At 43.1% G+C, this 26285-nt stretch overlaps 1 protein-coding gene across 3 annotated transcripts in view; it reads left to right on the plus strand.

Moving 5' to 3' along the window:
- Window positions 1–26285, plus strand: part of ACVR1 (activin A receptor type 1) — a 903677-nt gene that overhangs the window by 829197 nt on the left and 48195 nt on the right. For all 3 annotated transcript variants that reach the window (XM_069616402.1, XM_069616400.1, XM_069616401.1), the window contains one exon: window positions 6067–6197. In XM_069616402.1, the coding sequence (XP_069472503.1) occupies window positions 6067–6197 (131 nt within the window). The remainder of the gene's footprint in view (window positions 1–6066; window positions 6198–26285) is intronic.

Here is a 26285-nt window from a genome sequence, read left to right on the forward strand (position 1 = left end):
ACGTAAACCCAATATTAGACACTGTCATTTTAATAAATGGAAACGCTTTGTCATTTGGTGGAATTCACATAGCATAAATCCAATTGACGGCACACCTTCTCATATTGTTATATACCTTCTTTACCTCTTGGACTCAGGACTAGTCTTTAATTCACTTAATGTTCATCTAGCTGTTCTTTCTGCATACACCACCTCTCAAAGTAAAGTTTCATGATGGAAGGTCCCCGTCATTAAAGCATTTTTTAGAACGAGTCAAAAGATTACACCCTCCAATTTCAAATCCAACGCCCGGATGGGACTTCAATGTTGTTTTTTCTAAACTTATGGGCCCTCCTTTTGAGCCAATGCCAATCTTACATGCTTCACTTATAAGACAGCTTTTCGTGGCCATTACATCAGTAAGGAGAGTGAGTGAACTGCAGGCGCTCTCAATTCAAGATCCATTTATCACTCACAAGGACAAAGTGGTTTTGTGCGCACATCCACACTCCACTCCGAAATTAATCTCGAAGTTCCATTTCAATCAGTCATTAGAACTTCCAGCTTTCTTGAGCCGAGAGGAGCTTCCATACATTAGATGTGAGGAGAGCTGTGATGTATTACATCAATAAGTCTAAACCACTGCGGAAAAACAAACCAATTGTTTGTTTCCATAACCACTGGAAGAGACATGGATCCTGTCTCCAAGTAGTCCATTTCAAAATGTATTGTGGAATGCATCCAGATGTGTTCTTTACCTTTCACGCCTAGAGCACTCTACTCGAGGCACAGGGGCTACTTTAGCTTTCATTGCAAATGTACCTTTAGAAGCCATTTGCAGGGCAGCTGCTTGGGAGTTCCATTCACACTTTACACATCATTACTGCTTAGATACACAGTCTAAGAGTGATGCACAGGTGTTGCCAAGACATATTTTTGCTGCTGTGCCTTCAAACAACCCACCACCTTCTGGTACTGCTCACTAGTATATGCACAGCATGCGCTTCTAAGCAGATCCACAAGCCTTAGAAGACCTAAATTCCTTAACGTAATCATATTTCTGATGCTTCAATCTGCTTAGATTCATATGTGCCCACCTTTTCTCCCCTCTTGGAGTTGCAGGTACATAGACACCTTACACCTTGCTTTACTTCCTGTACTCACGCATACACTTTGTGCTATCTCATGTCCGAAACAAAACAATCAAAGGGACCTTGACGCATCAAGGATCATGGGTAGATGTCACACTAGGGATAGTATTCCAAACACGCCCAGTCGACGTCCATATTTCGAACATCGGAAACAAGATGCAATACTCTGTGCACCTACCACTAGATGACTGCCTATGCACAGCGTGTGAATCTAAGCAGATACAACCATCAGATTACGGTAAGTAATGTGTGGCATATAAATGTATTTTTATATTCCTTGAAAAAACTTTAGTTAAGGACAGTTACGGTGATCAAATGTAATGCAAAATAAACCTGAATTTCAGTGGATGTGGGAAATGATCATGTTAACTCGGCATCCCCCACCCCCGCGGTTGATGACCCCTATGATCTAAGGATGTTATTTATATACCCCTTGCGTCTAAGCGCTTTACGTAGAACACATATACTTACAATATCACCCAACCGCAGTTGGTACGCATTTATCGACCTCGGAAGAATGAAAGGCTAAGTTGGCCTTGCCAGAATTTGAAACTATGACCAGCAGATCAAACGCAGATCGCAGCAGCGAGCGCTCAACCCACTAAGCTATATTGCCGGCCTCTAATTGTGTTCGTCATTGTGAATACCATATGTTATGCATGTGCTCATGTATGATCAAGAATAGGCGTCCCCAACCACGTAGACCCAGGGGAGTAACAGAACAAGCAACAAGGAGTGTGGTCACGTGGAGCAAACCACTAGAGAAATCAAGCGGAGTAAATTACTCTCGGTATAGGAGCCCAATGAGGGGATAGGCCAGGTCAAGGATAGTGTAAAATCAATCAATCTTTATTATTCACATATTGCATTACATCATACATAGTGCTGAATCCATGGTAAACAGCATAAAAACAGTCAATATTAAATATATACAATTAAAGTGCATAGTTATCTAATAGACACCCTGCAATGCAGGATGGACATAAAGTGGACAGTGCAAATGCAAATTAGGAGCATAGTGCACAAAAAATAAATCCACCATAAAAAATGTGGCGGAAAAAAAATATACAAAAAAAGAGAGGGGGCAAAATACACCAGGGGTTAAGAAAAAGGAACAATATCCCCTGTAAGGTCCTATTAGTGTCCCCAGTATCAAATTAAATTTAAGAATAATCTGACAAGCTAAAGTGCAATGATGGTAAAAAAACAGGTTGCATCACTTGTCACCATTTTGACCTAAACAGTCAACAACCAGTACCTGGTGCAGCTGCCACCAATCTCATGTGCTACACTGGTATCTATGGGTAGGTGGTTCTAGACTATTTTTTGAAACCTCTAGCAGCTAACACCGATACTTATGTATCGGATACTACAGATACCATTAAACATCTTGAAAATGTACCTTTCAATCTGGAACATGAGATGCTAATAACTTTGGATGTAGAGTCCCTCTACTCTGATATACCCCAAGCTGAGTCCCTACAGATTATCAAAAGCTTTCTGGACAGTCGCCCTGAGACCCAACATATTCCTAGTGAATTTCTGATTCAGTTATTGGAGTTATCTCTTACTAAGAATTATTTCCGATTTAAGAACTCTTATTAATTACAGGTAAAGGGCACAGCGATGGGGGTGTCCTTCGCCCCTTATTACGCAATTTTGTACATGTGGCAGTTAGAGAAGCCTCTCATTTTACATGATTCTAATCCCTTCTTTGCAGCGATACGTCTATATAAGAGATATATAGATGATATAAAAATGGTCTGGGACACAACAAAGGGTGATTACACAACTTTCCTCCCATGGATCAATTTTTTAAATCCTCACCTGAAATTCACTATGGCAACCAGTAACATCTCGCTTCCATTTTTGGACCTTGCCATTTAGATTGACATGGATCACATTTTTGTAGATCTATTTCGTAAAGAATAAGATTGTAACACCATTCTGCGATTTGATAGCTTTCACACGCAGGTCCTCAGGGAGAGTATCCCCTACGGGCAATTTTTGAGAGCAAGGCGTAATTGCACTAAAACCAGTGATTATTCCACACAGACTGGAATCATCTCTACCAGACTAACGGCTAGAGGTTATCCCCCATATTTACTTAAACAGGCTCAGAAGAGAGCCAGATGCCAACACCGCGATATACTACTTACCAGGCAAAATAGACCTGACATTACCAACCAACGAATTGTATGCGTGACTACTTTTAACTCCCACCATAAAGAGATAAAAAAAAATGATCTACAAACACTGGCACCTTCTCCAACTCAATAACCCTGATTTGGAGTGGCCTTTGTTTGCCTTCAAAAAGGGTACAAATCCCCATTTCCCTCCTTCCTTTTCCCTATGCCCCTCCTCCCCACCCACCTCAGTTAATTTAAACCTCCCTGGCCCACCTCCCATTACTTCCTTTCTCTCTTTGCTTCATGTGACGCATCTTGGTTTCTGTACATGTCTATGACTTATTACTGCAGTAATCTCGTGAGATTCTCCCGGTATTCCCCAGATAATGCAAAAACGTCCCAACTGTAACTAGCTCTCTAGACCACCCCCAACTGCACATGATGTTCCCCCTTCCCACCTCTAGCCTGATGAGAGTTCAACCTTTTTCCAGTACCATATAGATTTTTTGCACTTTGTTTTTTGTGTTCCCCCGATATTGCTGCGGTAATCAATCACATTGAGCAAAAAGAAAATAGCGGATTTCCATTTCTGAAAAGTCTCCCTGTTGCAAAGCTCCATGGGAGGTATAGATATATTTTTGGGAGAATGGGGCACCCCCTTCCCAGTTAAATATTTTAAAAACTACTGAATGGAATAACCCCAAACATTTCCCAGAAAGTAAGTCAAAGCTTTGTGCACAAGTTGATTATTTGGTCCAATCCATATCAGCGTTTTTTGCGCTTAGTCTTGATTAAATTTGACGTTTTCTCTATGGGAAAATGAATGGGAGTAGGCCGAAAACAGCTTTTTTTGCTTTCCTAATACATTTTTTTAATCTTTCCCATAATTTCCAGTTGGAGGGAGGGTAGCGGTGAAGGGGAGGGGGTGCGAGACACTTTTTGTTTAGTAAGATATTAGCCAATTCCGTCATGCAAGTCAAAAGTTATTAGCAATAGAATTTTCAGATTTCCTATGACTCATGTCATTCACCTTAACTATAGTGCAGCAACTGACGCACTATAATATATCTAAATGCCTACAAGCTTAATTTTTTGGTCTGCTATTTCTATAAACGCTACATGATCTCCAGGTGTACCTTTGCAACAGTAGTTCTATTTAGTGTCTTGTCAAAAGAGCTCAAGCTCTCTGGCGGAGCTCTTGAAGATGCAGACTAAATGGCCCTGGTGTCAATCTGCTGCAATCTGCTGCTCGCTTTTGTACATCATGGGAAAAGCGTTTACAGTGGCCTACATTTTGTAAGTGCAAGACCAGCTGTTTTTGAGAGAATTGTTGAATGTTCCTTTTAAGAGCTGTTTTATTGCTGTGCTGCTTGGTATAGTGTTCATTAAATTTTTTGGAAAAAGACCATAAATTGGGTGCATACTGGTCATCTCCGGGCAATTTTTGTCATTTGTAATGCGGAGTGCAAAAGGGTGGTTTAAAATGGTGCTAGAAGCGCATTTTCGTCTTTGTTTTGCACTCTGCAGTGCAAAATGAGTAGACTCCACCTGCCATTTACGCACAGCTGGCAGCATTTACAATGGATTCCTATGCAATCTGCCTGCTTTATACTGTTGTAAAAAGCAGACCGATTCCATATGAATCCATTGGTTTTATGCCAAGATGAAAATGCTATGCTGGTGGTGATAAGTCAGCTTTTGAAGGTGGTGGGTAAAAAAGGGAGGTAGAAGGGTAATTCCCTTCCACCGCACCTCTCCACCTTCAAAAAGCACCAAATCGCCAGAGCATGAATGGTGTTAGGATGGGCATAACTCTCTGTGCCAGTTTTTATAACCTCCATTTGCACTCCCCAGACTTCTAAAATGAATCCCATTGTATTTTCATTTTTGTTGTGATCATTATTAAACCGGTCTGTGTGGTTAAATAATGCAACACATGCTTACAACTCATCACTGCCGTCATTATAGCAAGAACTGACTTAATGAATGTGGCCTTTCATGTGTGGATGGTATGATTTGTTTATTGTTTCATAAAGCCCACACATTTGAAAAGTTAGTTCTGTTGGCTTTGCCAGTGCTGCTTGTTCTGTTTGTCTTGGAAGTCTTTATCAAGAAAGGACTCTTCAACCACCACTTTTGTTTGAAGACTCTTGGGTATTTTCCCTGCTATTTTTGTGACCACATGTTATTCCCGAGTCCTCTCATATCCTCCTATCATTTTGTAAGGTCTTATTTTAGGAGCACCCTTCTACTGACAACTGGTTCTGTATTTTTACTTCCTTCTTCTGTATATTTCAATTGTAGATCTTACTCCAGTTGGACATTTAGTATCACTCCGGCTTCAGCACTTTAATACTTCCTATTGGAGTGCGTGGATACCCGGATGGTACAGACAACGGTTTACTTAACCTTTAGCAACCTGACTCTTGTGTTGATGAAAACATGTACAGGCCTGGTTTATTAAACAACATTTTGAATTGCATTTAGAGGGTTCCTCTGGATAAATAAATTCAAGACCATGTGTTCCTTAAGCATGAAAATCTAGTTTAGATTTACATTTTCCTTATCCTAATTATGTACATTTTTTTTTTGATACAAAGCAAACTTTTCTTTGCACTTAAAAACAATGCTGAGGATATGGAGTAAATCATGTCTCCTTTTTCCCCTTACTGTAAAGAAATAGTTATGAAACTTTAATTTTAAGTCCGTTTTCTTTGTTTATGCTTAGAATAACATATCAAATGTGAATACTGGCTCAGAATAATAATTGATCTGCGTTTTCAAGCCAACGTGTTTTTCCATCGTAGGAATTGTTGAAGAATACAAGCCTCCATTCTACGATGTGGTGCCGAATGACCCTAGTTTTGAAGATATGAAGAAAGTGGTCTGCGTAGATCAACAAAGGCCAAACATTCCCAACAGATGGTTTTCAGACATAGTAAGTATGATTACACTCTCAATGTGCATTTCAGCACTAGTTGGTTCCTTTCCAAGTATTGTTTTGTTTGAAAATATTCTTGTGAAAGCTGTGATACATAGTCTGCAAATTGCCAGGTCTTATCACTGTTTGAATTTTTCATTACTCAAATTCAATGATAGAACTCATAATCATGTGGCTAGACAGTAATATGATTATGGCATTCATGCCCACTGAGGAGGGTAGAAATGGCTAAGGCGGTTTGGGCTATGGGACCGTTACGGGCCATGTCAGACCTCCTGAGCAGGCACGAAAGCCATTCGAACCCAGAGTTTGTCCGGGGTGTGAATGGCTGCTATTATTTTTCATCTTGCGCAGCCGATTTGCCAAGGAAAAGAGAAGAAAAATGGCCACCGCCACATGGAAACAGGCATAAGCCCCTTTTCCATGTCTATGGCATCAGCTGGGAGACAGGACGAGTGCTGGGACCGGAGCACAGAGCCCCGGTCCCACAGGTAAGTAGGGATGGAGGGTGGTGGTTGGAAAGGGGATTGGGGTATTTTTGGGGGAGGGTGAGGAGATAAAAGAGAGAGGCTCCCTATTGCCTCCCAACATTAACAAAACAAAAAAAGAATTGATCCACCTGGGGAAGGGCCTCGAGTGGCTGGGACAGCGGCTGGGGGAAATGTGTATTCTCGTCTGCTGTTCAGCCACTTGATTGGCTGAACGCCCTTCCATGGGTGCGAATGCTGTTACTGATGAGATTTCATTTGTTATATTTATCAGCTATTGTACTGCACCAATAACGACGGTAGTGGTGGTAGTGTGTACGCTTATCCAGTGCTGGCCTCTGCAAACTTTCTTGTCACACTTGAGGATTATTTATAATTTTGGGACACACGCATGCAGGCATGCAGGTTAGAAGTAATATCTGTTTAGACTTGCATGCTTTGCATAGACTGTTTAGTGGTTGGGCTGGAATGCTTCCAAGTAAAAAGGGAGTCGTTTATGTACCCATGATGCTCCACCCATAGATGTCCTATTTTTGTTTTTGGGGAAGTCGGTCTATTGATGATTTTGTTTTTCCTCAAAGCATATTGGCCCAATTTTGTTTTTTCTGCTCTCATTCCCCCCAAAAAATGTAGATGGTGGCTTGGGATTAAGGCAGCATTGGTACGTTGGTAGGAGTGTGGAGAGTCTTACCCCACTTCTACAAAAAAGAAAAAAGTGAGCAAATTAGAGCAAAAACAAAATCAATACACAATACAACCTTTTTTGTTGGTCAAGTGAGAGCAGTGCTCCAGATAGGATTTTGAGCCGGGAATATTGTATTCCCTACTTTTAAACTTTGATAGTAAACTTGGTTTCAAGAGAGTAAAAATTAGTTTTCTCCTTTGCAAGAAAGTAAAAAATATGTGAGATCCAGCCAACGTGTGCAAACACTGTATGGAAATCATTACCATGCAGCAGCTTTCTGCATTTGACAGAAAACCAGGTTTCACTCACAATTCGCATATAAAGCACATGGTGCAGTAGCACAAATGCCCTTTCATAAATGAAACAGCCGAGCACTAACACTGAGTTTCCCTTGCATATAAAGAAAGGGTACAACAGCAGTATAAACTTTTTAACGATTCTCACAGAACAGGTCAGCTTGAGTAGGAACCGTGCAGACTTCACCCACAAAAACGGAAAAGGCGAATCAGGGCAACCCCAGTGCAAGCTTTAAATATGTAGAACATGTGGTGATCAGTGCAAGGTGTAAAGCAAAGATGGAAAATGCCCTCACAGAGAATGGATCAGGAATGTGTGTGCGCAGTAAAAGCTCCTCTCATATGAAACGGGTGTAAAGTCGTGCACAATCCACTCCTAATATAGAAAAGGTATTCCATGGATCTCAGTAGATCATGCTTTCCTTTAGAACAGGAATATTGTGAGCCTCAACCATGCAAGATTACCACACTTGGAACAGATAAATTGTGGGTCAAAATAGTATACGTTCCACTTGCATTGAGAAGGAACTGCATGGAATGGATCCATGCAAGCACCCCCACACTGAAGAGGTAAATTAAGGGCATCACCACAGCAGTACAAGCTACACTCGCATATTACTGGAGCATCATAGGCCTCAGTCTAAATTACTGTCACGAAGAGCATGCCCAGCATGTGCCTCACAGATACAGCAGTGGGAGAACCACCCCCATAGAACAGGAACAGTTAATTGCCTCAGCAGTGCAAGATCCTCAAAGATGGCACTAATTTAACATTGATAGCCCCTAGTTAAAATACGCAGGCTAACTCTAATCAGAAAAGCGTTGCATAGCAGGTATTCAATAAACCATAATTAGAAGGAATTCAGCCTTGGAAAAACAAATGAGTTATATACAAATTTTATACCAATTCCCAGCCACTCTGCAGTTCGTTCACTTCCTAAAACATGTTGCAGAAGGGGGTGTTAATCTAATACAGGTTGATAAGTCACTCAATATGCTTTTCATTATTTCTGAGGCCTGCCCATTTGATCTCTTCTGTATCCAATTTAATTTTTAAACTAAAAAAAACGATCCAATTAGACAGTAAAGCAAACTTGAATGGTGGTATGTGTTTTGAGGTTCTGTAGAATTGTCTTTTGATATTTAATGAAAGTCCTCATTTCCTGCAACAACTGCTACTGCCAATGTTATGATACAACAGCGCAAACCAGTAAGGATTAAATTCTATACCTAATTTCATGGTAAATGTTGGCTGGGCAGAGTTCATGATTTGTTATTTATATAGTTCTTTCGGGAAAAGCAATGTACATAGAACATATTTACATACACTTATCACCTAATCAAAGTTTGTATTCATTTATCTACCTCAGGAGTATCAAAGGCTGATACTCCTTTCCTGGGATTCGAATCTGCATATTACAGTTAGATTGCAGCTGTGAGCAATCAACCGGCTGGGCTATCTTATTGGCTCACTTACTTCAGAGGTCGATAAACTGACTATTGACTGAGGTATAATAATCACAGTGCCTAGAAGTTGGATAAACCATGCACGAAGCGCTACATAAAAAAAGCAAGGGCTTTGCTGTCACTGACCGTTTATTGTAATGTACCCCATTGACTGCAAGTTAAAGCTGAATGGATGTAAATTAGAGCTTGCTTACTCATTGTTTTGTAGAGTGTCAATTAAATTATAAGTGTAAAAATGATTTGCCTCCAGTAAGTGTAACAAGTATGCACCAGGCAACCAAACATGACAAAACATGAACATGAATAAGCCCCATTAGAAACAAAACGGTTGTTCAGCAAAGAGGTCTGGTTTCAAGCAATGTATTACATTTGTGGAAAACCTTTTCCTACACAATGAGTATGAACACACTAAACGATGCATCTTGATGATAAATATACACAGCACAGGAACTCTGAAAAATACTTTAGTGCAATACTGGTTTGCTTTCACTGGAGAAAAAAAGCATAATTGGTTACAAAAGATAATTCTCAATTGTAACTCAGTTTTTCTATCTTATTAATTACTAGCTGTACCCGGCCATGCGTTGCTGTGACTCAGTCTGGTTAAATGGAAAAGTGTGGATGCCCCTCGCTTAGCCCCTGAGCCTCAGTGTGGATGCCCCTCTTTTAGCCCCTGAGCCTCAGTGTGGATGCCCCTCTTTTAGCCCCTGAGCCTCAGTGTGGATGCCCCCCTCTCTTAGACCCTGAGCCTCAGTGTGCACGTCCTCCTCTGAGCCCCAGTTGGGGGTATCTGCCCGGCCTCTCTGCCCGAGCGCTGGGTGGGTTCTCTCTCCCTGCGCGTCCGCCTCTTTGCCTGTTTTCCTCCCCAGTGCCAGCCCCTGGCCCTCTCACTCCAGTCCCAGCCGGTATCCTGCCTCTGTAGCGTGTGTTGCTTTTACGTCCAACCGATGGCGCTGTTTTTCAAAACATGCAAAAAAGCAAGTTTTTACCTGTCACATCTATATATGGTAGATACATAAAAACATGTGCGTATTGGAATGCAACGTTGTGTCAAAATTTCAAAGCAATTGGTGAAGAACTTTCGGAGATTTTTGATTTTGAACAAACGAACATTTACATTTTTACTTATATAGATACCATCCTAAAATGCTAGGAAAACAAATATGCACAATGCTTCTGTTTGCTCCATAAGCATCTGCACTCAAAACACAGCAGAAGCTGAACAGAAAGAAACCATTCCTTATATCACGGTGTGTGGTTTCTTTCTAAAAGGCTCGAGAGAAAGAATTCCGTTTCACAGGCTTTTCTCCTTGGCCTGCAATTACATATAAGGAGATACAAATCTAAAGTAGTGTTCTGGCTTCTGTTAAGTAACCTGACCTTTGCACTACCCTCTGCTCTAAACCTGTGCGTAAATGTACACAGGAAAAGAATAAAGCTCTCGTATTTAAAAGATTATAATACTTAAAAAGGCTTGGGCCTACGTGAGAGAGTGCAGAGAAAGTAATTTTGATTTCACGCACCCCTTGATACTGAACGGCACAGACTGTCAGCACCAATCTAATTCTCAACTCCACTGCATGGAGTATCTGCAAATCATTGATTTGAGTCTTGACTCCAGTTGTCTTAAACTGCTGCCCTCTGTAACACAAGGGAGAGTGGAGGGCTAGGGACTCAACATTTTCACCAACATGGAGAGTGCCTACACATCCCCACTACACTTGTGTTGACTTGGTTGCTACATTCCAAATGGAGAATACACTTTTTGCATTTTGCACTTACAATAGTTCAAAGTTCTCTTGGCAGGACACACTGAGTCCGCAGTCGTTGTCTTCCAAGAGACCATACAGAGGAAAATTGTTTAGCATGCACACATTTTATACATAACACAATGCATTATAATACACTGGGCAGCCCACGCCATGCATCCAAACCACAGAACGCTCTAAAACATCCACCTTCGACTTCATTGAAATGAAAAAAACTTGAAGGAAGGGGAAGAGTCGGACACTGAGAAGCCATTAAAAGTGTATACCACAGGGACAACCTCGCAGCCCCCCTGCTCCAGAGACCAGGTAACCGACAGTCTAAAGAAACCCTTTCTGGTGTCCATGAAACTGCAACATGAGCCAAACACAAAACTAAAACACCTTCCAAGCCCTCAAGGGTTGAGAAGCCCGCCCACAATGCTAGAGCCAACATCCCACGATCAGTTCCAAACGCACAGCTGCTGATCAGTGGAAGACACTGTCAAAGTATGGCATGTAAAGTCCTTCACAGAACCCAAAAAAGACCAAGTAGTGCTTGATCCAAACTGTTTTTATTGCTGGAACCTCACGCACATTAAGGGACACCAATACTGAGCTTCCCACATTGAAATCTTTCCCAAAAGCATCAAAGAGAAAAACCTCAATTTCACCAAAGACATCTGTCCACACCCGTTCAGCGCCTGTTGATTTAACACTGAAATCTATCTGGGAAAAAAAATTTGAATTGTAGCCAGGCCAACCTCTATCTTCAGCCTTGCAAGGCAAGAGTTTGCTAGAATTCACTTCCTCGAAAGAGGAGCAATAAGAACACAAAGCAGATTCACATAAGGAAGGAGAGGTGTATAGGATGAGGTTTAGATTCCTAGGGAGACTCCTTCAGTGCCTTCTAGGTCCACGTGGGGTTGGATGGTCCTGGATACACCCCATTGAAGGACTTGAATCCATCCAGATGGCCTAGAAGAGGAGTAGGATGATTAGGCTGAAACCCCTTTTGGGGAAAAGGATCCGTAGGATCCATTAGACTACCCGATGGGCCCTCCTAAAAACTTCAAACCCTCTAAAACCAGTTCGACATGACCTGTCAGGGTTGCATAGGGGACTCCTCCCAACCTGGGGTAGGTGGACTAGCGGGGTGCAGCTATGGCTGATCCTACTCCCAGATGTGGCTTTGGGGAGCACGCAAATGGGGTCCCTCAACTCCAATATCCCTGCCTCAATACCTATGAGCCTATTTCCTGGCTCGGTCCTTTTTCAGAACACCCAACACCCGCAAAGCCGGACTGGAACATTAGACTGGAACTCAGCTCTCAGAATACACCTGGCCTCAACCAGGAAAATCCAGAGCGGAACCAGAGTAATGGAATTGAGACTAGATTTGGAAAGGACACCCACCCAACCTCAGACTGACCCCAGGAGCATGTGGGAATATCAGCAGAAGGACTGGTAGTGGAAAGAGACTGCAGGGGACCAGGGGAATCTCAGACATCCTTCCTAACCCTGGTTGGAAACAAAACTCCCCAAAGTGTAAAGCGAATCCCAAGAAAAATGAGCAGCATGAGCACATGGCTGCCTACACAAGAATGGAGACGGAAAAGGGGCTGGGGCTAGAAGCCTTCTTAAATACTTTCAGGGTGTGTGGGGGGAGTCCCGGTCCCCAGGAGACTAGCTCGGGCAGAGATTGGCAAATGGGAACCAAGAGGAACTTTACAACAAGGGAGTCTGGGCTATAAAAACCCAGCGGATTCAGGGTGGAGTGAAAAGTGTTTGGCTGGGGTCTGGAGCGGAGAACGTGGACCAAGAGACCCATCAGGAGGGTGTTGCAGGTGGAGAAAGATTGTAAGGAGACTATTTGAGAGCTGTACTAGAGTGAAAGTTAGGTGTTGGATCCAGTAGGGTGGTACCAATTGAGTTGATGGTGAATGAAAGATTGACTTCAGGAAAGAGAGACATAAGTGGAGGCAGTTGAGTAGGTGTGACAGGCTCTGTGTAAGAGAGGGAAGTGGGAGTAGGCAGGTGTAGTGGTAGTAGTGAGGGGTTTTTGGGGAGCAGGAAGACTGGGGAGGGGGGAGTTGGCGGGCAGATCTAGGACAGTGGACATAAGGAGACAAGACCAGGAGATGGAATCTGGTGGGAGATCGATAGAGAGTTAGAGAGAGTTAAGAATAGGAAGAGTGGAGTGACCAGTTGGAGAGTGGGGGATTGGATAAGAGTGAGTCCAATCATTGGAAGGAGTGTGAAGAAAGAGACAAAAAGTGGGAAGGATTGAGAGGGAGGAGAGCTAGCATTCACAGGGAAGTGAGATGAATCTGTGAAAGAGCTACCGATCAACCAGGCAAACCATTGGGTCTCTTAGGACTATCCCCAAAGGAGAATGTTGGATAAGGCCACTGGGTTTGGGGTCCCACTTAGGGTAAGGGTCAGATTCAGACAGTAGGAATGGCATTGGCAGTAATCGATCAACATTTGGAGTCATTGTGGGGAATAAGGAAGCCTGGGGTAGGCAGGTGGGAGCCAATTCAGAGGACAAGATATACTGCAGGGATCTGCCCTAATCTTAAAACTTTCAAATAATTTGCAAATATCTATTATTTTTTCCAAATAAAAGTTTAAAATTAGCCACTGTTGTGAGATTCTTGGAGCATAGTATCATAGGGTATCCCTAAAAAGGCCTGCCACTGGGTTCTTTATAACACAAAAGGAGGTTGATTTCCTGGAGATTTCCCTAATCTGACACACTTGGGAGAAACACAAACCTATTGCCCATTGTATCCCACCGCTCCGTTCCCTTTTCCAGCTTCAACTAGGGCAGTGGAACATGTACATTGAGCAAAAGTATAAGCTATTGCCAAATGATCCGGGGGACATTCAGGGCCCTTTAACGCCAGATTCTCTGGTAGTTATAGCATTGTGGAACTGGGGTGCTGCGATGCTGTCTGTCTTGTTCCTCCCCCCGCAAAAGGCAACTCAAAATACTGTAGGTCTTTGGATGTTAGGTGGCAACCTCAGCTGTTTATAGGGTTACAACAGAGCACACTGGGTTTTCCTGCGCTCTTATGCCAGGTGGCCTGGAGGAAAGGGTACAGGCTATAGGTGAGGAGGGTCGGCTTTCAGCTAACACCATAATTAAAAACACTCTGGATTCTGAGAAAACGGCAGGCAGTTGGGTAGTATTAAGTGACCCGCATTGCAAAGGGGTACAGACCTTCGCCCAGAGATACAAACTACGCTAATTGATTAGCACCTGGATCCCTTTATGAGAAAGAGAGCTTGAGACATTAAAAGCACTGGGCCAAGTTGCAGGAAAACCTTTTCATGGTCACAGCATACCTTCAGGTAGTACTCCTTTTCATGGCCAAACTGTTACACGTTTGGTACCTCGCAGTCCTCAAAAACATATTATGGTGGCTGGTATCACAGCACCCCAAGAGGGCTGTCAGGCACCAACCAATATTCAGGCAGATCCAAATGTGTCGTCTTAGAGGAAGAGGTGCAATCACATGAGGTGGCATCTCTTCAACCAAAAAAGGACTCCACAGTTCAGATCCTCTCGCATGTTACGGCCGTAGGGGGAAAACCACTTAATTCCTAAACTCATGCGAGTGGATCACACTAGTGGGTGTTTAGCACAGTCGTGGCAGGTTACTGCATCAAACTGTTAGAAAAGCCATGTGATCTATCACAGACCATCGGAAATTACTAGCGCATCAGCTTTAGCTGCTAGCAGAAGTGGACACAGTTACTAAAGGGGGCCATCAAAGAAGTAGCTTGTCAAGAAAAACACTATTTTCTCTATTTCTTAGTTCTTAAAGACTTTAACAATGAGAACGGTGTTAAACCTGCAGCCTGGCGCACACATTTGTCAATCCATGCAAATTCAGAATGACCATAAGAAGTGAATCCTCTGTTTAAAACAAGGGCATTCCATGGAAACCCTTGACATGAGAGGCATACTTCTAGGTCAGGGTTGTTACCTCCTGTTCAAAGTGGACAAACGTTTCCAGTTCAAGGTCCGTTTGCTGTTGCATTGGCACCTTGTGTTTTCACAAAGGTCCTAGCAGGGGTGGCAGTTCGCCTGCCGTGAGGGAACCAAGTTTATCCCTATATAGTTCATAACCAGGAAAAGGATATTGCTGCAACACCCAGGTGACAATCAATTTGCTGCAGAAGCTGGGGTTATCAAAGCCCAAAAATCGAGCCTACTCTCAAGCCAGATTGGGCCAATTCTCGACACAAGAAAGGCAATGGCTTACCACATAAAGGACAGCACAGACAATTCTGACACAGATTCCTTTTTATCAGGCCAAACAATTGTGCATTAACTTTAATCCATTTTCACTTCTGCACATGCAAACTCTAAAGGAGTGGCTCACAGGCCAGTCGTCAGAAGCAACTGGGGCAATCCAGAGTGATTTTTCAAAAGGTGGTAAAAGCACTAAGTAAATGGTCTCTCACAAGCATGCTGAAAGGAACTCTTTTGTGAATTCTCCAACACTGTTGATACTTGCCGTGCAGATATGGTGTTACATACAGACGTGTTCATTCAAGCCTAACATGTTCAAAGGGTGCACCTCTGTCTGATCAGGTCGCAACGGATTACTAGTTCAATACCATGTATGGCACTTCTGCACAAATACACTCCAACAAATATTCAGAAGGTGAAGCCATCCAAACAATTATTTTGCGACGAGTATAAACGTAAAATGCCTAGACTTCACATCCATGTAACCGCAACCAGGGTCCCCTTACAGCGCTCTATGGATGCATTTGTATCAGATATTTCTTACTGCTTTTCCACAGATGCCTCTTGAGAGCCTGCTACGTGATATTCCCCCTATGGGTGGCAGCAAGTGGGATTTCACACATAGACTCCCCTTTTGGGGACAAGGACGTCCGTTCTGTCAAACTCCCTAACCCCCTTTCATATGAGTCCTCATACCATCAAGATCCTACGACAAATCAGCCTAAACAAACCACTGTTTACTATTGTAATGTTGATCACAACACACCTTGAATCCAAAAATACTAAGAAGATTAAAGAAGGCAGAAATATTGTACACCCACCAACTTACTTGGAGGCCCAAAGACTAATTGATCACCCCCCGGACCTCCCTTTGCCTGCCCCCACCACACCACTGACTGGTCATCACCTGTGGCGCAAGACCCCATGGCTGGGGGACTGGCTCCAAGTCCAGAAACTCCCCACGCACCATCCGGTCCACCCCAAGGTTCCAGACACAATTTCTTGCGCCCCCACCACCACCTCCGGCATTCCTCATCTCCCAACTGATCTCCCAGCTCCCTCTCGTCACAGGTCCCACTATGTACCATTTCGAATCGAGGTTGCACTTATCATGGGCACTGGGATCTCGCCACCAAGTAGGCCAGAAAGGCAACAAGGACTCACAGACCACGTGGCACTGCCAGCTGTTGCCACCCCACATGCACTCCCCAGTAGTGAATCACAGAACCTAAACTCACAATGCGAGCGAACTTACCCGTTCCACCCATCATATCATGTTTTGTTGAATAAGCCTTCCGTCAAGTCCTGCCACGTCCAATCCGGATATCCAGCAGCTGGAAGGCGTTTTGAAATCACCCAAAGCAGCGGTGGAAGCCTCAAGCCCAGTGCAAAGATTCCCCAGGAATTCATGCACCCATCCAAACACATTCATGTGCCCAATGCTTACATCTGCAAAAACAGGTTATTCTAAATCAGGGTTTCACACAGTGCATGTGGCACGAAGCACCAATGTATGAAGTGATAGCGCTGTGCACTGCAACACAGGAAGCTATACATTTGCAGCTGCCCAGTGAGGGAGGAAAGAAGGGACTCTGAGGCCCAGGCTGCACCAGAACCCAACAGATACACCTCATCCATTGTAATGAGATGTGTGCCAAACTAACTAGCACACTTATTGATGAACATCTAGCTTCTAGTGCAGATGAATTCTTATTTTCCCCCATGCACTGCCACAAAAATTGCATGTGCCGACTGCTGGGACAGGCATTTAGCAAAATTGATGTCGGAGTGACTGTGGATAGCTAAGGCCATTTTAGTAGTGACGCTGTAGCACCAATGACTTGCATCTTGTCAGAGGGACAGCATATTACATAATTTTCAACATTTGTATAGCGGAAAAATTACATTTCTTTGTGACATCTTTCACAGGGAGTGACGGTGTTCCTCACTTCAACAGATAGAAAGCGATTAATTCCAGCTGTGCCATAGGGCAATCTGTACTTACATGGTTTAGGTTCTTTAACAAGTACATGGTCACACTGTAAAAAATATGTCAGAAGTGGTCCAGGCTGATGGATTTAAACAAAAATTACTAGCCTGCTCATTTTTGTAAACTGGTGATCCAATTGTCCAATGCAGTTAAAACATTGAAGAGAAACAAGATTAAGTGTGTTTGATAAAAGCTATATAAAACATGCTATTTGATACATATACATTGCTTGCATGTTCTGACTGTATTGTTCAGAGCCATGCCCTGTATATTTGTCACCTATATTGCAATTTGTTTATATTTTATGTTAATCCAAATGCTTGTAGTCCTATAGCTGCCTAACGGAAGAAGAGGTAGCAAGGACTCAGTTTATGGTGTAACCTTCCAGATATGAACCCAAAACCTAATATTTTTTTTTTTAAACTCTTTATTTCTTATTTTCAATAGAAAGTAACAATTCTAACAACAATCACAGCTTAGGTCATTGGACTATAGACAAAATCTTAGTTTAACATAGAATTCAAAGTAAACAGCAACTATGACCTTAGAATCTACAAGATACCCAGACCTAACCCAATACAATGTGCGTTCATTTGACAACACAAACGAATGAAACACACAACAAAACAGACACAACCACCCACCCATCTCAACACACCCATTATATTTAAAAGCAACCAACTCTGCTTCATAGTTTGAGTAGTTCGATTCAGGATCACCCATAAAGTTCAGTGAAACTTCCCCATTGTTCCTAATATTTTAATCGCATGTGGTTTAATTCACCAAAAGTCTTGGTAAAAGAGCTCCACCCATAAACCATCGCCCCCTTATAGTGTATTCCTCAGTTTTGGTCTTCATTGTTCGAATTCCAGGATATTCTGGTGAGCAAGGTGGACAGAGAAGTTGTAAAATCATTGTCTGAAAGCAGCAAAAAATGAAAAGGCATCACCTTACAGCAGTATTCAGTTCATCTGGTAGCAGCTGCCCTCCCCTGGCCACATAGGAGGAGGTCACGGCCAGGGAAACAGTGATGGATTTATTACACAGCCTATCAAATGAAGGCAAGAAGAGGAAGAAAAGGGAGACTCTATGGTGGGATTGTGACTATTTAAGGGGTCCCAAAATTGTAAAATTACGTAAGTGGCTAGGCGTTTGGATGTTCAAATGCAATTGTTTGAATTAACATTTAAAAGGGGTAAACCATTATTTGTTGCAAATATAGATAATAGTCCCACCCACAATTATTAAGGACTATTACCCAGATTAAAATGGAAATTGAAGAATTCTGCTAAATCTTCTGATAAAGATGTAATGTTAATCTGTGGCAGGGAACTGGAATGTCACTGTGAAATGGCCCACCAGAAGATTTATATGACCCAGAGGAAGATTTAATCACTGTGCATGTATGACCCAAAAACCTGCTGGAAGGTATGAAACTTTGGCACTGGCTCACAAAGCTGGCAATGAGATCTGTCAGTGGCAGATTGGCTGATATTCCGGGCTCTGTAACCTATATGAGCACTAGAGTTAGCTAGACTATCGATTATTTTATTTTGGTGACCGTTAATTTATTGCCTTAGATAGAGCAGTTGCATATACAGACAGGTATTTTTAGTGACCATTATGGCCCGGTGTTGTCGGTTACATTGAATTTGGGTGTCTCAACCAGCAATACTATTGAACACCTTGCTGAGATTTCCTGTAAGGGTTACTCCATGAAAAGAGTACAATGGGAAACCATTTTTATTTTTAGATTCAAAATATTTTTTTGCTGTTGAGGTTATGCAAGTCCTATGTATGTTTTCTAAAATGTGTATTGTTTCTTGTATGCATTGTAGATCTAAATAAAGCATTGTTGACTGACTGATTTACATCCAAGCACATGTTACTGGGGCGAACAGCTGCCTAGCACAACCCAAGCTGAGTTTTGCAACAAAATCAGGAGTGGGAGTTGAGCACAGACACGCTCAACTAGATCTTCAAACAATGGGGTCACCCCACAGTGGACCTTTTCGCAACAGCATAAAACCTGAAATGCCCCACCTTCGTATCCAGGAACTCAAAGAAAAGGTCACTGGGGAATGCACTACGGATGAACTGGGCAGGGACATTTGCTTACGCTTCTTCCCCCCCTAACCCCAAGCCCACTACTACTCAAGGTGGTAAACTATTAAACAAACAACTTACCATGATTCTAATTGCATCAATGTGGGCATATGAAAATGGCCATACAGCCCCCCAGCGGGTTTCAGAGCTGGCACAACTTGCAAACAGTACTTCATACTCTGATTTTAGCAGCTTGGCTGGCTCCTGAAATCCTAGTTTGGAAAGACCGCTCCCAAGCAGATGCATGGAAATTCTAAGGGAGGCAAGAAACCACAACACAAGACATTACTATTCCTATAAATGAAAGCAGTTTGTCATTTAGTGTAAAGCAAAGCAGATTCATCCCATCGACTGCACACCAACTGATAATATATTGTGCATTCGGTGCAAGTGCTGTCTCCTACTACCCACTTTGTTAAACTGCTGGAGTTAATTGGAGCACTATCACAGAGCCCGGCGAGACTCGTACATTTCATTGGCTGCTGGCAAAGTACTGCCCTAAGGAGGCCGGAAACTATATTTGTGGCAAGTCGTGCGCATTCGGCGTGAGTGCCATATCTCTATCCCGTCTGTCCGCAGCCAGTTGAGATAGGTTCGTTTCAGGCAGTGTTTTGCTTTGAAAGATGGTAAACATTTATTTTAAACTGTGCCCGGACTCTTACAACTAATATTGATTGTTTCGTGTCATTGCATTTTGTTTAAAGAAATAGTTTATACAGAAAATGCAGCCTAAACCCAAAACAGAAAAGGGCAATATAACCTTCCCAAGGGGAAGGCCCCTGGTGTATCCACTTGAAGCACTTGATCTATGACAACGGTCGAAAATCCTCATGGAACTGAATCGGAAATTTGTAAAAACTTAACGACAAAGGGGAAAATGGCAGCTTTTTTCCCGGTGTAACCTCACGTTACAATCACTGAGATGGGCCCCTTGCTGGTAAAGTCGATGGCAGAGACAAGCGGCAGGGAGCCCGTTGATGATGGTCTAAGAGACAGTGATGGTACAAATGTTGACATTGATAACTCTTTATTGAATGTCTGCTACTCTCTGCGGGACAGTATTGCAGCAGTAACAGATAAATCGTCTCTACGGGGGGGCCAATCAGTGAATCTTGAGACGAATAGAGTTTTGTCAGAAGCAGGCCTTATTAAAGATTTTAACAGATTATCCACATCTCCCAATCTTTCTCCTCAATTAGATTAATCTCCCCTAACTGAAGACGAAAGTATGATTGTAGACCCAATGCCTGAAATCCATTCTTTCATGGTTACAATGCAGTTTGCCATGAAGATTTTATTCAAACTTTGTAGCAAAATCCATGCTGCAGCCTCTTATCACCAATCGAGCGCAGTCTGCGGCAAACTGTTTAATACCATCTCATAAAGTTAACCAAACTAAGGCTGCAGGACATGTTACCTTAATGAGGATGAATTTCCATCAGAATACCCAAATGTTATCTGGGCAGATATTTCTGAAATGTCAGAAATATTTCTTTCATGTAAACAGACTCTTGGCATTACGTAATAGGGAAAGGAGCGAGATGGTCCAACATCATTCTATACATTCCATACCGCAGTCTATGAAAAATTCGAAGAAATCGAGAAAGAAGTTATTGCGTAGGAAAAAGAGACAATCTAAGAAAATTGGAACTTTAACCAGCTGGCCATTGAACAGTGAGAAATATGTAACCAGTGCTAAAAGGTATGAGGTCCCTGACTCGTCTAATCAGGAATTGGAAGAATTGTGGACAAATGGAGGTGCGCTTATAGATCCTACATCTACCCCAGAACATAACTAAAGTGACCGCCTCAAGAGCACAGGTGCAGGTTTGACTTACAAATTACTGTATCTTTGCGGCGAGTGTGTTGCCGTATGCAATACTCTTTTCATTGACAAGCTATCCAGCAGTCTTTTCTTGCCTTTTATTGGAAAGGGAGGCGTCTAATTTACAAAACATGCCCCCATCTGCTAAGCTTAGCGGTGTGCGGCGAGTGTGTTGCTGTGTTTCCATGCTTTGCTGCAGTGTCTGCGCCATCTCATTATCTACTGCTTGACCGCTCTACTGCCTATTTCTCGGATTATGACTTGGATGTAAGTGGGATTGCAAACCACTTGTTTTTGTAAAAGGAGGAAGTAAGCACTGCGTAAAATCCCTCTAACAAGCGGGCTGGCATTAAGGGGACATCCTCTGAGTTAGAACACTGTAAACACCCTTGTCCTCTTATAAAACTGACCCAACATCAATTTAGCCAGTTAACACAGCGCTGAAAACTGGATCGCCTCAATCTGAACTTTCAAAGACTCGAGAAAATGCATTTTCGTGTGCAGCCCCTGTCATCTGTCTTTGCCCTTTGATTAAAAACTTATCTCCGGTGAATATCACTTTGAACCGTTTCTTTGGAGAATACCGGTGGCTCCAGCCTCGGAGCACAGGTGTTTTTTGCACAGTTTGCAGCAGCATTTGGTGGCATACGAACACTGTTTTTCCTTTGTTTTGGATAATCTGATGAAGACTGCTTTGAAAAATTGTTTCGGAGAAGTAGCGTAATCAGCTGACCAGGGTCTGCAAGGAATATGAATGATCTTCTTGGTCAGAGGCCTCTCCACTTAGTGACTGTGGGCCTGGTGTACTCTATCCGGGTCAAAAAACAAATTTATCTTTAACTCTACTTTGTCTCGGTGACTGCGGTCCTAGAGCATTTGAGCTGGGTAGAAAGAATAATCTATACTCCAACTGGGTGACTGTGGGTCTAGTGCCTTTGAGCCACTTGGAAGCACAGAATTTACTCTAATTCGGTGACCGGGCCAGCAGAGCCTTTGCACCAATTAGAGTTCGTATCCACTCTACTTGCTGTATGTAAACTATCTCCAGGAGGATAGGTCATTGTGGACTATAGGCCAGAGCGCTTTAGTAGTCTTTCTCTGAAATCCAAGGAACGTCTCAGATGTATTACCTCAGGAGTGGGCTATTAGATGATGATTTAAGAGCCCCTTAACTAGATGATCAAGTTGTGCATGCAAACCAAGTGACAAAAGCCCTATGCTTAGGAAATAAATGGTTCAACCCTCGCACAAGTATCTTCTGTGCGAGCATGCATATCCGTCGACATCAGAGGTAATGAATGAGATCAATCAAGAGAAAGGTGTGGAGTCCACATCACATCTACTTTAAAACTACCACTACAGAAAGGCCTAGCGTTTAATACTACTACAGAAAGGCCTAGAATTTACCCTAACATCTAGTACCATGAAAGAACTACCAAAAATGTCTTATCTAGAAGGAAATGTCAGAGTGTGGGCGATGTAGATCCTTGTGAGGGAGAAGGCTTCAAGGGTAATTCTTATCCGATGTCTGGGGATAATAGTTACAGAAGGCAAGTCTTGTCGATGACCACATACGTCCCCTTGGTCTTGGGCCTGGTCTTTAGTCCTATACAGACGCCTGCTGGCTCGCAGCCCAATAGTGAGGCTCCAGGCAACAGGAATAGTGATACAAGTTGAGGAAGAGATCGATGAAGACACACAAAAAGGGGCCAATGAAGCCACCTTCCAGCCCAAATCTTTTCCTAAATTCCTTAGTGAACGTCTTTGAGCTTCTAAGGGGCAGGTACAAACACTCTCGGGGTTGCTACTGGAACTCACAAGGGAAGTAGGAGCTTGTGAAAGTTCTATGGTGGGCTTTAAATCGGCCATTAATGAGAACCTGTTTACTCCACTAGCAGACTTAAAACTAGACATCAAGCATCAGTCAAAGGGAATAGAGAAGTTACAAGGGAAATGGTCAACTGCACAAAATGCTATTGATACTTTATCTGCCTCTGTAAAGTTAGTGCTGGATGTAGTCCAAAAAAGGCTGTGCCTGGAGGTAAGGCCAGAAACAAATATTCAGGAGAGGGTATTGTCAGAATTGAATGATACGCCATTCTGTCTATCATGGAGGAATTTACTGCATGGCACACTCCTGCAATCTCCAGGGTGACAATGACGGTGCACAGGCGATAGATCTAGCGAAAGAAATGATTAGTGAGCAGACGACTAAACCTAATACAATCTATGGGAAAACTTCAAGACAAAAGTGCTGAGGGGATCACAGCGAGCCTCCATGCTGTGCCCAGAAACAAAAAACCTAAAAGAAATCAGCTACAGTGCAGTTCGTAAAATCTCTCTCTATTCCTAGCAATCCAACAAGTTCTAAGAGTGCTCGCATAATGGTAAAACATCTCAAAATAGCAGTTCAACAGATGATAGTTGTATAGGCTTAGAAGAGAAAGATCGGCGGTCAAGCAGGCATAAGGGAATACATTTGGGAGAAGACCCCCAAAGGGCAGAGAAGTCCCCAAGTAACACCATACGGGTGCAAACAATGTCTCCAATAAAACCCTGAAGGATGACCCCAATATTCCTAAGTAAAGCAATGATAACAAGATTACTAACGCCCAAGCATCAATGGTTCCATAACATAAACAACTCGGGGATAACCCCAATGGGGCTGGAAAACGAACCAACCAGAAACAAATTGTCAAGGCTACATGTGAAGGCTCAGTCAAGTCTTCGGGAAATGAAGAGGTAGTCACTAATAAGCCAAATGTAATGAAGCGAGGTAAATTCGGAGAGGATCTTGATCTGGCCACAAATCCATTTGCAATTTCTAAAATCTGGGTCAAATGGGTTGTTGCTATAAAAAAACCAAAATCCTTAAATAGGAGTGAAATCCTGTAGATTTTCCACCAGGCCGATGAATTATTCCTCTTTTCATCTCAAGATATTGAATATGTAAAATTCCACGACCTCAGAAATAATAACATCACGGAATTGGGATTGAAATCCAGGTTAGGAGTCTAAATATTAGCTTCAGCCCCAATATTAAGGGCCCTAGGCATATTAGCCTCAGTGGAACCTTTTAATGAGCTGGGTGTCCCAGAAAGCCCCAGAAATGATGCCCAGGATCCCAAGGTAGCTAAGTTAGGTGCAGAATATGCTAAAAGGACGAGCATTGGTATGAAAGATAATGATCACTGAACAAACTTCACAATCACAACCAAGCCGCCAAATCCCTAGTCTCTGGCACCTGATATCTCTCAGGTCTTCCAGAAATTGGGATTGGCATAGATGTTGCTCTAGTAACAAGAGCTAAAATGGCTGGGCTGAAATACAAGGGGTTCCAGTTTGTTAAAAAATAAGGAGTAGAAAGGGCATTTTGGATAACTTTTGATATGATAGCATTGCAGGAAACCTGGCTGAACCGACGTCTAAAGCAAGATGGGTTCACATTGACCGAACAGCTAGCCATACAGCAAGGAAAAGGTAGACCTGCGGGGGGGGGGGGGGGGGGGGTGGTTGCTAATTATTGCACTGGGGAATTCAATCTTCTAATTCTCGATGACAGTCAATAATGAATTTCCAGGAATCATCGCGATAAAAACTAGGTTTAGGGACCCAATGGTGCTTTGGGTGATCAACATCTATTGCAACCCTTAGTTCATCTCTCATCCAGTTTGAGTCACCTGGCACATGTCCTAACACAGTTAAGAATTCAATATGGAGCAGGAGATATTATCCTTGAAGGCAATTTAAACGCGAAGTGCGACAGATCACGAACAAACCTGGACAATTGGAAGGATCCTACGCCTAATGGCCACCAGTGGCTGGCATTCTTAAAAGACTGCAATCTCCTCATGGTCCATGGCGACATAAAGGGGGATATTCCGCCAGCAGCTACTTGGCCGAGGGGTGAGCAGGGTTCAACCATCTACTAGATATTTGTAACAAAAGACCTGTTTGATAAATTCAAGGAATTTAATATTGAGAAGACGTCCTGGATGTTAGGAAAGATGTCCATTTATGTGTAATTTTCCCCCCAGTTGTGAACCCACCAACTTTTTTTCGCTGTTGTCTGACAATCTTAGCCTGACTTTTTCAAGTGGAGCCAAGCCTTCTGCTGTACTCCTCTGGGTTTTCGCTCACTTTGTTATGGGGAAACTGACATGCCCTTAAAGACAGTCGGTACTGGGAGACTTTGATTCCCTTAGCCTTTAGTTTTTAGCAATATGTTACCAGTGCACAAAGTACCGTACAGTAAAGTGCGCTGGGGTCTTCCTTTCATTTTTAAGGCCCTATACACCCTCAAAGGATGTTATGGTAAATGTGCCTTGGACAGAGCTGGTGGCAGCTGTTATTTGTCATATATTTTTAACCCTTTTGTTTTATCCATATCGCGGCCCTGGACAGTGACTTGGCCCCAAAATGGCCATTCCACAAGGTCCTTTGTTCTGCCCCTTTGCCTTCCCCTTTGCCTTCCCCAGGTCGAGCGGACCCAGGAAAACCTTTATTTGGTCATGCAACTCCCCGCGCAAACCGAAGTTTTAGCGGGCTTCTGCATGCCTTGTGTGTGTGCGCCTCCAGGATGTGAGCTGGACTGTCTAGTTCCAATACACATCTTGGGTGCCAGAGCGTCTAGTGTGCTGGGAATGACTGGGACCACCGTAGTCCATGATTGGTCCATCTCTGGGATGGCTGTAGGTGAGCAGATCGCTCATTAGGTCCTCTTTGTTTTGGCACAAAGGAGATTCTGGATAAGAGAAGGCCCCAAACACCCATACCAGGGTTGATCTCTTGAGTTCACCACAAACCTAGGATAGGATCCACCTATGCTGAAACCACGAAGCAGAGTTGAGGAACCGCTGGTGACCCACTGGAAGGTTTGGCACCCTGAGCCTGCTGTCATCCCGCAGGACAGCCCCCCCCCCATTTCTGATCGACCTTAAAAGTTCTGCAAAGATGCTTCACCCATTTGAATAGTGGGGCCAACTATTCACAGCACCTTAACCTGGAAGCAAGGCTTCTCGGAAGTGTTCCTGGGCCACCCAGTGAACTGACCAGCTTGCACGGGACCTTTGCCCTGGAACCATCGCCGTCTCGAGTTGACACTTGAGACTTTGGGGATTGTAAGCACTGGGTATATGGCACTCTCCAGATGATTTTTATACACCTAGGCACTCTTGGTCTGGAATTAGGAGAGTAAGCTTGAACCCTACTGCGCAAGT

This window comes from Ambystoma mexicanum, chromosome 9 (genome assembly GCF_040938575.1).
Source record: "Ambystoma mexicanum isolate Mex_15411 chromosome 9, UKY_AmexF1_1, whole genome shotgun sequence".
Lineage (NCBI taxonomy): Eukaryota > Metazoa > Chordata > Amphibia > Caudata > Ambystomatidae > Ambystoma > Ambystoma mexicanum.